The sequence below is a fragment of the Rhinolophus sinicus genome, chromosome 1 (assembly GCF_057876585.1).
Source record: "Rhinolophus sinicus isolate RSI-liver-muscle chromosome 1, RSI-T2T, whole genome shotgun sequence".
NCBI lineage: Eukaryota > Metazoa > Chordata > Mammalia > Chiroptera > Rhinolophidae > Rhinolophus > Rhinolophus sinicus.
In genome coordinates, this window is record NC_142501.1 from 56316757 (window position 1) to 56331164 (window position 14408).

At 45.4% G+C, this 14408-nt stretch overlaps 1 protein-coding gene across 1 annotated transcript in view; it reads left to right on the forward strand.

The window, feature by feature from the left end:
- The window catches only part of NCKAP1L (NCK associated protein 1 like), a 40470-nt gene extending 30749 nt beyond the window's left edge, over nucleotides 1-9721 (forward strand). Inside the window, exons 27-31 of the mRNA XM_019724390.3 lie at nucleotides 1896-1989; nucleotides 2876-2992; nucleotides 3333-3442; nucleotides 5237-5326; nucleotides 9198-9721. Coding sequence (XP_019579949.3) covers nucleotides 1896-1989; nucleotides 2876-2992; nucleotides 3333-3442; nucleotides 5237-5326; nucleotides 9198-9329 — 543 coding nt within the window. The 3' untranslated portion in view covers nucleotides 9330-9721. The remainder of the gene's footprint in view (nucleotides 1-1895; nucleotides 1990-2875; nucleotides 2993-3332; nucleotides 3443-5236; nucleotides 5327-9197) is intronic.
- The last annotated feature ends 4687 nt before the right edge of the window (nucleotides 9722-14408 follow it).

The following is a 14408-nucleotide window of genomic DNA, read 5'->3' on the forward strand; positions in this document are numbered from 1 at the left end:
CAGACATCCATTCCCCGCCCCTTCCATTATCTTGTCTTTTGAATCACCTGGAACAAACAAGTATGTTACACAGGAAATATAGCTGAAGGCTGGGAACAGGGGCCTTCAAACGCACAGGGCAGGTTGCTTCTCTTATTGACCATCCTTTAACAGAGGGCGGTCTGTGATAAGAGGAAACTGGTTAGCAGAAAGAATTAAAATTAGGTGTTAAGAAAAATGTTCTTACCTTGAGATCAAAAGAGTTGTGAAATATCCTCTTCTGTTTGTGTAAAATCAGATGAGGGTCAAGTGGTCATGGGGGCCGTGAGGGGGTGATGTTTCACTGGGATGGCTGCCCCTTTGGACCAGTTATCATTTTACAGCGAGCCTGGGTTTCTGGCAGCTGCTGATGCTGGCGCCAATGCTCTAGCCTGTCAGGAGCTTGTCTAGTTGATATCTCCCAGGCAGCCCTGAGCTCTATGCTCTGCCCGCTTGTGAAAAAGAGCAGGTGGAGGTGGAGGGGGGATGTCCTGTCCATCAGAGATTCTGTTACTGCCTCAGAGGGTGAGAAGCTTAGGATAAAAGAAAAGTAAGACCCCTTCAATTATCATCCCTTTCTTCCTCCAGAAAACCACAGGTCATGGACCAGGGCTCTGACCTCCGAGGCCATGGTTGCCATGAGCAGGGTCATCTAGTTAGTAGGGAATTTAAATCCAGGGCAGAGCAGAATGTGGCTAAAGTTTACCTTCTGTGTCGAGTCCCATAGGTCAGTTTGTGTATATTGTTATGTTTGTGGGGTTCTTTGCATATGATATTCTACTTAATTGTCTGCTATTAAAACAGTTATCCTTATTCTCTCAGAACATGTTAAAGTCTTTTTTTTTTTTTTTTTTTTTTTTAGCCTCAAAGGGGTCTAAGTCCTTGGTTTGGGAGTGGGGGTTTGAGGCTATATCCTGGGAACCTGATTCTAAGTACAACGAGGGGGTTTGGGTATCAGTCAGTAAATATTGAGTCCCTTCTGTGAGCTTAGCATTGTATTAAAAACTAGAGAGGATAAAAAGAAATGCAACATTTCTAGCTTTGAGATAAAGGAAGAGGAGGGAAAGGGATAATGTTTATTAGTCTATTAGTAGTGACTGTTAATCCCTAGGGTAGATGCTTTGCACGTGTAGTCTAATTCAATCTTCACAACAACTCTGTGAGGTAAGTACTATTATCCCAGTTTTACAGATAAGAAAACTAAGGCTCAAAAAAGGTTAAGTAACTTTTAGTCAAGGTCACATATTTAGTAAGTGGTAGTGCTAGGATTTGAACCCAGAACTTCTCACTCCAAAGCCTTTTTCTCCCTTCTCCACGCCATGAGGTTAAAAAAAGTATAATCTAGTTGGTGAGATAAGCCATATGCCTCACCTCCTATCTGAAAAGATAACTGAAGTCTCCAGGTACTGTGTGTGTGATCAGTGCTAAGTCAGTGCTACCAGTTTAAGGAGGCAGACACGGGTTTGGGCTGAAGTAATCATGGAGGGCTTCACAGAGATTTAAGTTAAGCCTCAAGGGATGGGTGTCACCTAGATATGAGTAGAGGAAAGGCAAGAACACCCTGAACGAAGGAAGAACATGAACCAAAGTATGGAAGTAAGGAAGTATAGTTTGGAGAGTGAATAAATTACTTTAGGAAGTGTTTGGAGAAATAAAGTTGAAAGAGTAAATTTGTAGTATGCGGTATGTGACTGCCAAGCTAAAGCATTTGGGTTTTTTCCCTGTAGGTTAGGGAAAGCTATGAAAGGAATTCCTGCAAAAGGTGGTGGTACACCAAAAGTTTAAAATCTGATTTAGGAATCCTGACTACCTGTAGCTTCTGCCAAGCACTTCTTTCCTGAGAATCATTTTCAGAATGTTGTTTTCTTCTCTACCAGGTGACCCTGAGTGTCTTCGAGCTGGCATCTGCTGCAGGAGTGGGCTGTGACATTGACCCAGCTCTGGTGGCTGCCATTGCTAACCTGAAAACTGGTGAATTGGGGAAAGGGGTCAAGGGAAGGCCAGGGCCATATTTTGGGGAGGAAATATGTCAATGTCAAAGAAGCCTTTTGTTTGGGGTTGTAAATTCAGGGGATATAAACTGGGAGCTAAAGAAAGACTAAAAGCATGGTCCCTAACCCCCACAAAATACACAGGTAATTTAGACTTGTAGTCACATTCCAACCAGCTGACCTATCAATCAGCTAAAAAGTATTAAGTGAGAGTCTGTTTGATGCTCAGCAAATGCTCAAAGGAATTTACAATCTGGTTGGGGAAATAAGATTAATGCAGAAGAAACAATGAGGGAACAATACACTGGTAGTGTGTGATTTCACGCTGAGCTGTGTGGTAAAGTGTGTGAGTCCCCAGAGTGATCGTGTACTCTCCCTTCCCACCTCGACACTATTTCCTTCTTCCCCAGGTCTCTCACATTTGTCTCTCACATTTTCCGTTACACATTTCCTCTTACACATTCACACTTACACTCAGAACAGGATGGAACCTAGGGGTTGGTATTAAGCCCTTTCAAATCTCCAGACTGGCCCTCCCTCTTCTCTTAGTTTTGGTGAGACTCTTTCCTCTCCTTCCGGCCTCTCCACCCCATCGCAGGGACAGTGTGCTTGGACTGCTTGTCAGCAGAGCCCTTCGCTAAGAGCTCTGCTCTGTCACCAGAGGAGGCCTCCAGACCTCAGGCCCCTCACCGTACCTGGAGGCTCACCCTGTCCCCGTCAGCAATAATGGTTTTCCCATAGTGCTGTATCAAGTGTCTTCATAGAGGTTTTCTCCCGTGATCCTCACAGGAATTCTGTGAAGTAGGACCCTAGAGAAGAACACTCCTGTTTGCTGACCTTACTTGTCCTCTCTTCCTTCTCACCAGATACTGCATCCCCTGAGGAGGAATATAAGGTGGCCTGCCTGCTCTTGATCTTCCTTGCAGTTTCCCTCCCACTCCTTGCCACAGACCCTTCTTCCTTCTATAGCATTGAGATGGATGGTACGTAAGGAGTAGGTCTGAGAAAACCGCCCTATTGAGGTTACTGTCCTGGGGTGGGGAGATGAAAAGAGACATTTATCTACCTGGAAAATACAGACTTCTGACTCAGGTGCAAAGTTCTGTTTCAAAAGGCACTTGAGAAGGAACTATCCAAAAAATTCAATTTAGTGAAATTTTGTAAGAACATCCTTCTCCTAATTCCCAAATGCCTCCTAGTCCTTTTGGTGTTAAATAGGGGTGGTCCAGCCTGAAAACATGCGAACTTAGCAGCTGAGGTCAGGCTGGAGTGGCTCACTTTATTTCCTTTTGTTTCTTTCCCCCTCCATCAATAATAACCTAGGTTTCAGCAACAACATTCACTGCTTGACCAAAGCCGTCATCCAGGTGTCTGCTGCCCTCTTCACACTCTACAACAAGAACATTGAAACTCACCTCAAGGAATTTCTGGTGGTGAGTGGGCTAGGTGAAAAGGAATGTAAGGTTGCAAAGTCTGGAGAGAATTGTTTCGACTTAAATCCACAGACAGTTATTGTTGAACGGGTCTTGGAGTCTAAAATCCTACCTAATTCATTAAGCAGGGAGAGGCCACTTCGTGAAAGGCAGGGATTTCTTCTAAATTCCCTAACAGCTGGTATTTCAGCCTCTGCTCGAATACTTAGAAAGAGCACTGGACTAAGAGTCAGAAAATCTGAGTTCTAGTTCTGGATCCATCACTAAGTTGTGTGACCTCTGAAGAGCCAAACTTTCGGGGCCTCAGTCTTCCCATTTATTAAATATAGTGATTAAACTGAACCCATGATTCACTACCTTGGTGTTATTAGAATATCCCAAGGAGCTTGTTCAAATGCAGAGCCCCAACCCTTATACCAGATCTACTGAATTAGAATATCCTAGGGTGAGTCCTGGCCTGTTTTTAATAAGGTCTCCAGGAGACCTGATGTACAATAAAGCTGGAGTTTTACAATCTATAAGGCCATTTCTAACTCTAATATTGACAAAAAGTAAAACTTTTTTTGAATTCTCAAACTTGAGCATAAATCAGAATAGTTTAGAGAATTTCTGAGTCAGTGGATTCAACATGTGCTGGAAAATTTGCATTGCTAACAAGTTTCCAAGTTAATCCTGATATTGCTCGTCCTGGGATCTCACTTTGAGAACCGCTGGTTTAGATTTCTAGGGACTTGGGCTTACAACCAGGTGGCTGATTCTACTGTAGGCTGTGTCTGATTTGTTTGAAAAAAATTGTTTTAAAAGAAATTTTAGCCAAAGTTTGGCTCCCTGTAACTACCACCATTGATCTTAGTTTTGCCTCTGGAGAAACACAAAGTAATCTCTTTCCATCGTTGAAAGAGGCCCAGAGTTTTCCACTCTAAATCCTCCATGGAGGAATCCCATCCATACACTTCTGATACATGGTCCATTCCCCATTGCCTGCTTGAGCATTCTCAGCAAGAGGGAGCTTATTCCTTGGCAAAACATGGTCTCATTTAAGAAGTAGGGCCTCATCTGTCTTCTTTCAGGAGGAAACACAGTAGATTATATTCTCTCAGGAATCATACCATTGTCTTGAAAAGTACATGTCTGGGGCTTGGGGGCTTGGGGCTTGAGTGGGTCTCTATTTAAACTGGGCCAGCCCATCAGACAGAATGGGCTCTGAGCATCGGAGATATAAAGAGGACTCACAGCATAGCTCTAAGATGGGGTGAGAAGGGAATTCCCCCTCCCCCCGCTTTCCCTTTTACCCTCTTTGTTTGCTAAATGGGCCTGGGATACAATCTTCCCTCTTTGATTTGTTGGGGACCTGGAGGTGAATGGAGAGGACAGCTATTTGGGAGTTGACAGGAGGAGAACACCAAGCGCACTGTGTCTGAATCAGAGGCCCAGCCCTATCTCTAGTTGGGTGAGGAGTCAGCTGTAAACATGATGACAGCAGTGTTTGGAGGCTGCCTGGGAAAAGAGATTAATCTCCTGGCACCCAGCATCACCTGCCTTTGTTCTGGGTTCTTTCCTTGCCCTTGCCACCTCTCCCCCAGTACCCCTGGCGGCCTCCTGTTGTCTGCACTGGCTGGTTGACAGGCAATATGCATCTGAAACAGAGGGAATTTGCCACTTTTCCACCCTGAGTCTCCAGGAACATCCCAGCACTTCTCAACATTCCTCCTTGATCTTTTCTTCTGTAGCCCGAGGCTGTCCTACTCTGACCTCCATAAAAAGCTGCTTCCCTTACAAATTCTTCCCTTACAGGTGGCCTCTGTCAGCCTCCTGCATCTGGGCCAGGAGACTGACAAGATTAAAACCAGAAATCGGGAATCCATTTCTCTGCTCATGCGCTTGGTATGTATCTCGTTTAAGTTGGTCTGGGGAAAGAGAGCGGGAGGGCCAGAGAGAGACTCCTCTGTAGGGTCTTTGGGTCCCTGCCGTTGTCATCACCCAAAGAACTTAATTCTGCCTGACCCTCTGGGTCTAGCCCTCACGTTCTAGTCAACACTCTACACTTGTCCTGTAATTGCAAGGGAGAGTCTTCAAGGCCTTCTCTGCAGGCCAGGGCCTTCCTGGCCTTTAGCTGACCGGCCCCCTTTGCCTGCAATGTTCTGACCTGGTGGGGCAGCTGAGTCCCTCATCCAGAACTACCTGCCCAGTACATGTTTGGTTTTACTTGGCCACTTCCTATCACGGGCTTTCTTGTCCTTAAGAGTACTGTGAAGAGGGTGCCAAATAGCAGGGAGCTGAAATGGGGGCTGGTGGGGAGGGCTCAGAGAGGGGAGGGATTTTAGATGAAAAGCTGTGAGGCAGGGAGCCAGGTGGGCCCTGTATCAGGCAGCTCCTGCTATCTCTTCTCCTTTCTTCCCAAGCTGTGGGCTTTTCTCTACTTTGGCAGAAAGTTCTGGGAACTCTGACTCAGTTAATTAAAAACAAAATCTTTTCCTCATGACCCTGTTTCCCTCCCAACACACTTACTCACTCTTTTGCTCTAAAAGTCTGATTCTCCAGGTTAGTATTTAGATATGGACAGGAGGGGCTCCTGCCCTGGGCCCTGGGTTTAAGAGGCCCTCCTCTGGCCTATGGGGTGAGGACACATCCACTGGAGCCTGTGCCTCACCTTGAAGCCCCAGTAAGGACTTCGGAGACCTCAGAATTCTCTGCTAAGCAGCTCCAGCCCGCTTGTGGGACTTGTAGGGCGGAGTGTCTTCCCCACATCCGTCCTACTGAGGTAGACTGCTGCTGGTGGATTTGCCTCTGGTGCCCAAAGAATGTAGGGCTGGAGCTTAGCTGTGCGGATAGGAAGTCTAAGTGTGCATGAAAAACCCTTCCAACTGAGGCTGGTTCCCGCTTCCCTGTTCTGGTGCGGAGCTCTGAGGAGTCTAAGAATTGTTCATTCAAACCTGGCCTTCTGTGAAATTATAAAAGTATATTGTGAAAGTTAAAGCTAGAACATAATAGTCTATTTGATTTATTTAGTCATATGGTATGTGGGCTGCCATTTGGACTCTTGGCCCAGGACCACAAATGTTAGGGGCAGGGATGCCTGCGATGCCCCCTGGGTCTCCTTTAAATACTTGGGCACTGAGTGGTATCTGTGTCTCAATTTCTCCTGCTAGAAAAAGGCGTAGGTTGGGCTGATTAAGGATTATGATGGAGAAGAGAAGAGAATGGACATGAGGGTGTGTGTGTGGCGGGGGGCGGGTAGTGAGGGGTGAGAGGGCAGAGGAGGCAGATGGCATATACGGCAAATGCCAGTAGTGTGCTGGGTAGAGCACAGTCTGTGGAGCAGCAAGTTAATTAACCTTTGCTGAGTCTTTATCCATAAAAGCGGGCAGTAATCCTCGTGATAACAGTGGTTAAGATTCATGAGATAATATATGTGAAAGTGCCTAGTACATAATAGATGCTCAACAAATGTTAGTTCCCTCCCTCTGCTGTTTATTTTAGCTTCTGGATGGTTAGGTATGCCTCTTCATTGCCTTGGGCAGTTTTCACTTCTGGAAGGTTGGAGGTGATTCTGTATTGCCACACAGCCCTGCCTCCTCCTTCTGCTTTGCTCCCCCCACCAAAAAGAATTGTGAGAAGGCATATGCCCTTGTGGCATCGCAGTGAGGCCTGCAGAGTGGCTGGAACAGAGCTAGGACCAGGTGCTTTCTGCTGCTGCAAAGCAATTTAAATGCAAATGTTTCCACAGAGAAATTGGAAATGACTGAAGGGGAAGGAGCTGTATTCTGAGTTAAGCGGCTACTCATATAGCCCCAAACTCTGGCCAGGCACTCCTCTCCCTGGGGTCTTTCTCTCTCAGCTGTCAAGCCTGGGCACTGTCCACCCCTAGTATTGCCAGCCTGTTCCTGGCATGGGTGGGTTTCTCAGGGGGAAAGAGATGATGCTCTCATAGAATCGTGGAATCTTAGATGTCAGAACGAGGCCGGATCCTGGCAATTGGTCCAGTCCTTATAGTTCATAGATGAGGAAACCATGGACAGGGAGGGAAAGATGACATTCAAGGTTTCCCCCAAAATATATGGGGAGATTTGGGATTAGAACCCAAGTTTCTTGGCCTTCAGTCTAGGGCTATTTCTACTACTACCGTGTTTCCCTGAAAATAAGACTGGGTCTTATATTAATTTTTGATTCAAACAAATGAGAAACAGAAACTCATAGACACAGACAATAGTTTAGTGGTTACCAGAGGGTAAGGGGGGTAGGGGGTGGGGGGTGGGAGATGAGGGTAAGGGGGATCAAATATATGGTGATGAAAGGAGAACTGACTGGGTGATGAACACACAGTGGGATTTATAGATGATGTGATACAGAATTGTACACCTGAAATCTATGTAATTTTACTAACAATTGTCACCCCAATAAATTTAATAAAATAACAAAAAAAAATAACAACAACAAAAAAATGCATCAGGGCTTATGTTCAGGGGATGTCATCCTGAAAAATCATGCTACGGCTTATTTTCCGGTGAGGTCTTATTTTCGGGTACACACGATATGAATCTCCTCCAATTATTTTCTGTGCTTAATGGAGCAAAGACTAGTAAGAAGTCTTAGGCCAGTGGATTCTTCTGGAAGCTGTCACTCGTTTTCCTACACCTGAGGGTTGTATCCTGGAAAAGAGAGCCTATCCCTCTCCTGGCTTAAGGTTTGAAAGTCTTGCCCAGCAAAAAATTATTTCTGTTATCCAACCTAAGATCCGAGCTACAGTTTTATTGACAGATTTCCATCCCTTCAGCCTGTAGCACCTGTTCTTCTGAGGCTATGTGTATTGTGTACATGTATTTGAGAATAGCAGAATCTTACACATTTTAAAACCTGAAAGGACTTCAGAGCAAGGAGCATGTTAGCGTCGATAGGGTAGGTTCTCTTTTCTGAGTGAAATTTTAGAACTGGAAACCCCAGCAATACTGGGGAGGGCCCATCTGTGTGAATTGCCAGAGGATATGGGACACTCGTCTCCAGAGTGTGTCTCTTAGTCCCAAAGCTCTTGATGAAAAGAGTACTGTAGGAAACACCCTGCTCCTTCCTCCGGGCTGGGGCCTCTCCAGCCCAATGCTAGGTGGTGCTGCTTTTCGCTCACGTGTTCCTGCCACCAGGTCTCATCCAGGCATCTTGATCTATCTTTCTGCTTGGCTGTGGGGGCTGCTGGGATTACCACAGCACACAGGCTTCTAATTAAACTAATTAATCATGCCCGCTCCTTTCTGCAGCATCCTTACTGTTCCATAAGCACTGTACTGAGAAAGGGAGGACACTGAGGCCCCGCACAAGAGGACCCAGGTGGATTCCGGGCCCCTTTTCCAGCCTGCAGTGGCAATTGTTTCTTTCTCTGCCAAGCTTTGTCATTAGCACTTTTATTCATTCTTACCTGCATCTGTGCTGCCCACCCACATATGATTTAGCATCCAGAATGACAGAGAATGGGATTTTTTTCTGACACAAGGGAAGTGACTCTTTTCTGCCTTCTGCTTCTGAGCCCTTCATATAACCCTGAGGAGGGGGACAGGGGCCGTTATAATGGAGCTGAAGAGGCCATATTGCTTTCCTAGAGCTAAACCAAGTGGGGGAGGAAGAGGGAGTGTGATTTGGAACTCTGTTCACTTATAAATCTGAGGGCCTCAGAGGGCCTGGCCCAGGGGACTGAATGAAGCGGAACAGGGTGTCACAGAGGTATGCCCCACCTGAGGTTCTCATCGCTTGGCCCCTTCTCTTCCAGGTGGTAGAGGAGTCCTCCTTCCTGACCCTAGACATGCTGGAGTCCTGTTTCCCTTATGTCCTGCTTCGAAATGCCTATCGGGAGGTATCCCGGACCTTCCACCTGAACCGAGTGCCAACCAGTACTCACTGAAGAGCCCTGTGGACCTACCCAAACCCATGCCATACTGGAAGCTGTGGCATTTTCTTAAGGAGTGGGAATGGGGTGTGTCTGGAGCCAGAGCTGATGAACAGGCATATGGAGGAACAGTCCAGGGCTGAGAAATCATAGAGAAGTGAGGCAGGCTGGGGGGATAGAGGACAGGCTATGGGAAAAGCTAGGCGAATGGGGCCCTGAGTGTGAATTTTTACAACGAGAAAACTGAGTGACATACAAATATGTTTTCTATCTTCTGTTGACTGGAGCTTGAGCTCTGACTGGCGTGGATCTCTCCGACCTTCATCACTATTCTAGGATAATGCTGGCCGACAGAGATGATCAATCATCATATTAAACTATAATGAGCTTATAATCCTCCCACTGGAGCTGCTATTGTCCCCTGCACATTCATTAGGACGATTATCTCCTCTCTTCCTTTTCTAAACGTGTTCTGCAAACATTCAGCCTGCTCCTACTGAAAAATTCTAGCAAAGGAACACCTGTTTTTCCTTTGTGGGGGCTCTTTTAGGAGTCATGGGTCTCATCCTCTGCCTCCAACTCTGCTGCCTCTAGGGACAATGAGGACGTGCTCTTGAGAAATTCTCTCTGCCCCAAACCCTTTCACCTGCCCTACCACATTTTGTGGGTAACAAGTAAGTTCGCTCATCTCTTTAACTTTCACACCTCCTGCTTTTTCTCTGACATCACCACAACCCAGAGCAGAGGGCTAGTCTAGGTAATTCTAGGTCACACGACAACTAATTAGACCAGAGTCATGTGGGTTTCCCTTCCAGATCATTTGGGGTCCTTTTCTTTCAATCTATAAAGACTACTTTAACCCAAATCCCCTTGTCATCCTGGGTATAGCTGTTGCTCCAGGCAGGGATTTCTCTTCTAGATCTTAAATTTCATAGACCTCATTAGGTTATAGGGCCCTGAGCGTAGGTATACTTGAGGGAGTACAAGCTATTTCAACTTAGCCCTTTTCTGCACTAATTAGAATTTCAAGAGTCACAAAGCCTGGGGGGGTTCAAGACAGCACTAAACTAGGTTTAGTTAACTCCATGGCAGAAAACAGTGGCCTCCATCCATTACTTCTGTGCACTCACTGCCAGGAAGGCTGGAGCCACAGATCATATATGTCTGTTTCAGAGTGGATGGAATGGATAAATGTGATTAACTAGTTGATTAATCAGGGTCACGTCCATAGCTCCGTGATAAAAGGGAAGCAATCGTTGGCTTTCAGCAAAACCATCTGGCCTTTATTAAAGCTATTTGATAGCTGTTTTTGGATTTTGTATGGTGTTTCCCAAAAAATAAGACCTAGCCAGACCATCAGCTCTGATGTGTCTTTTGGAGCAAAAATTAATATAAGACACAGTCTTATTTTAATATAAGACCCTGTCTTATATAATATAATGCAATATAAGACCTCTGGTCTTATTATTAATTTTGCAATTAGAGCTGATGGTCTGGCTAGGTCTTATTTTTGGGGAAACATGGTATGTGTGTTTGATTTTTATTTCTTGAGACCCAAGCTTAGTCAATACTTTTTAAACTTGGCACCCATAATCAAAACAAGTTTTTCTTAGCAACAATTGTCTGCTCTTTAGGATAGAAGCAACATGCTTCCTGAATCAGCAAATTGTCCTTCCTTGGTATGGAAAGGACATTTTGTTCTAAGGAATGATTCAAGGTCAGGCCCACTGAAACTGAGGGCAAAGTTGATGAGGACGAGAAGGCTCAGAAGTATCTGAACAACTAATTTTAAACACATATCTCTGCTGGGATCATCATCTTGAGGAGATGGAGACCCCTTTTTCCATCTCTATGTGGAACTGCTTAAGAGGAGCCTCCCCGAGGACAGAAGACAAGTTACTGAAGGGGAACAGGGTAGACATAATGCCTTTTATTTTTTTAATTAAAATTTTTATTGAGATAGTTAATCCAATAAGTGAATGCAGAGAGGTCCTATGTATCTTTACCAGTTTTCCCTCAATGGTAACATCTTGCAAAATGATAGTATACTATCATAACCAGGCTATTGACATTGGTACAATCTGCTGATCTGATTCAGATTTCCCCAGTTTTATACTTGTTTTCTCTGCGTGTATGTATTTAGTTCAGTACAGCTATGTTACGTGTAGGTTCGTGTATCTACCACCTTGGTCAAGATACAGAGCAGATTCGTCACCACAAGGATCCCTCATGTTGCTCTTTTATAACCACACTCACTTCCCTCCTGCAACCCTCTACCCCTTCCATAACCCCTGGCAATACAAATCTGTTCTCCTTTTCTAAAATTTTGTCATTTGACATAATATCTCTTTATAAACATATAATTACACATACATTTCTCTATCACATATACATTTTCAATGTGTTCTTGCATCCTTATGACATTTCTGCAAGGTAGCCAGGGAAGACTTCCTTATTTCAGGCCAGTAAACAGATTCAGAGATGTTAAATGACTTAATGAAGCCACATGTTTAGCAGTACATGTAGAACTGGCACCCAAGTCCTAGACCTTTTCTCCCTGACCAGACTGCCTCTTCATCTCAGATTTAGTTGTTAGCATCCAGAGACCCTAGAATGAGCAAAAATAGGAGGTGAGGACCTGATGGCCTGTACCACCTGAAACAAAAGGTGAATGTTTAGAGGTCACACTACCCATCAGCATTTTAGGCAGTTTGCTTCCTTATAGCCTAGGACACAACTATGAAAACTATGAACTGCTTTCTGCTCTCAGATCCCCAGCTTGCTTTTTATTCAGGCCTAAAAGGAACCGAGGAATGAATATCAGGAAGAAATTCTGACCTGATTGCTTTGTCTTGCAGGCAGACTTGGTTCTAGCCTCAGCATTTTCATTAGTGCATTTATTTTCATTAAAATCTCCATTAACTTGTTTGCAGCAATGAGATGGAATTATCCCTGTACCAGGCCTGGGGCGAGATGTTGCAGAGGTGCTCTCATTCCATTGGGCAGTTCAGTCAGTCCAGTGGGCACATGAGGGCAGCCTCTATGCGCAGTGGGGCTGGGGCCTGGACTAGGGGGTCTTAACCCTTTGGTACTTGGCCTGGGAGGAAGAGAACAACTGTGGTTTGTGCTTGTAACCGGGAGGGAGGGAGGTCCCAGCTAGGGACAAGACTTCCTTAACCTTAGGTCCTCATGCCTATTATCAGTTCTCCAACAAAGTCTGACTTTGAGAAGAAGCTGGCACATGGTTGAAATGCACTCACGCGGTTGGGGGGGAAGAGTATTCTTCCAGTCCTCCTCCCCACAGGGCCTCCTGCTCCTCCTAAGTACCTGTCATCAAAGGAGAGGAAGATGAATCCCCCCTCAGCCCCCACACCTCAAGGAGTTGTCAAGCACTCTCCCTCCCACCTGAATAGGAAGCAGGAGCGGCAGGCCACGTTGCTATACCAGCCTGCAATGTTGAGGCAGTCAGAAGTGAACTTGAGCTGAGTTTGCAGCTCTGGAGAGAATGAGGAGCAGGCTTTTCTCCTGTCACTTTGGAAGTAGAGGATTGTGAGGCCGCCCCTTTAAATAGCGTTCTTGTAGGAGGCAGATCACATCCATCGGTCACCACTGCCAAAATATCATTTTTGGTGTCTGTCAAACTCAAAGCTTGCTGGAAGGGACTGTGGGGTTAAGGGAGTGAGGAGGCACGGTCTCCAAGGGGCAGGGACAGTGTGGAAGCTGAAAAGGAGAGGAATGAGGTTGGGTAGAAGGAGCTGGGAAAGGTGGGGGCAGAGGACAGGAGAAAAAGATTGGGAAAGAAGAATATCAGCTCTTTTGAGCCTATGAATGGAGCAGATACACCCTGTTCTTATCCCGCTAGAGGGAGGGTAAGACAAAAACGGGATTGAATTGCAACAAGAGGAATGAGGCTGAGGTTAAACACCAGGACTGGTGACTCTGGAAAGAGAAAGAGAGGCACAGCGTGGAAAAGCACTAGGAAAAGAACGGGAGACTTGGCCCTGGCTTTGTCACTTGTTCTCTGTAGGACCACGCACTTTTTTCAGGACTTAGTTTTCCCATTTGTTAAATGAAGGGAGTTAGACTAGATGGAGTCTAAAGTGTCTTTTACAGATACATTTTTTTTTGGGGTGTGTGTGAAGTTTTCTTTCAATAGTTTAGGAGATGGGGTGCTGGGAGAGCAGGGGCGGGGGTGGCATATACCACTGTATTGACAAGAAATGTTAGGAGATCCTTCTGTAAGTATATCTCCTGCTTCTAGTTGAAATACTGCCTAATTTGGGAATCTCCTTAGCTCTAATCCTAATTCCCTAATTAGAGCTCTTTAGCTCTAATCCTAATTTGCAATTCTTCCGCAGTTTCTAGCCCATTCTTTTTCAATTGATAAAGAAGGCAATTGCTCTCAAGTTTTGAGAACTGGATTGTGTCGGAGTCTGACTGGGGTCTCAGATGCAGCTTTGTCTTGGCTGGGACTGTTCCTGGCAAGGCGGGGAAAGAGGGATGTGTGCTGAAGTTAGATGGACAGGGAGGGGGCAGTCCCAGAATTCTTTCCTCTTTTTGTCCTTCTCTGACTCCGCCATCTCCTTCGGCCTCGGTACTTCTGGGAGCTGGTTCTGCTAGATCTGAAGGATTGACCTAACCTAATGGCCTAAGAGGCAATTCTTTGATGTTGGGAATCTTCACCCTGCCACTTCACTTTTGTTTTCTTCTCCTCCATTGCCTGGCAAGGGGGGAACTTCCACCCGATATTTAGAATGGAGTAAATACCTTCTTCAGATACCTCCTTCCAACCTCCAGAAGTTCTTCAAATTAAAACTCACATTCTGGGATCCTGGATTAGTCAGTGAATACATCTCCACTTTGAGTTTACATAGGATATCCCCCGTGCTAAAGTAGGTGGTCATTAAGAACAAATCTAAGAAATGCTAAGGTGTTTCCTGCCAGAGTCCAAAGTAGGACTTAGTTTGATGGAAGAAGCTTTGCCCTGTTACAAGGTCTTGAGTTCATGTTCCAGGTCATTCATTCTCAAATGTTTTAATCAGTTAGGCTGTTTCCAGCTGGGCCCTCAGCCATTAGATTTCTTTCACTGAAGAC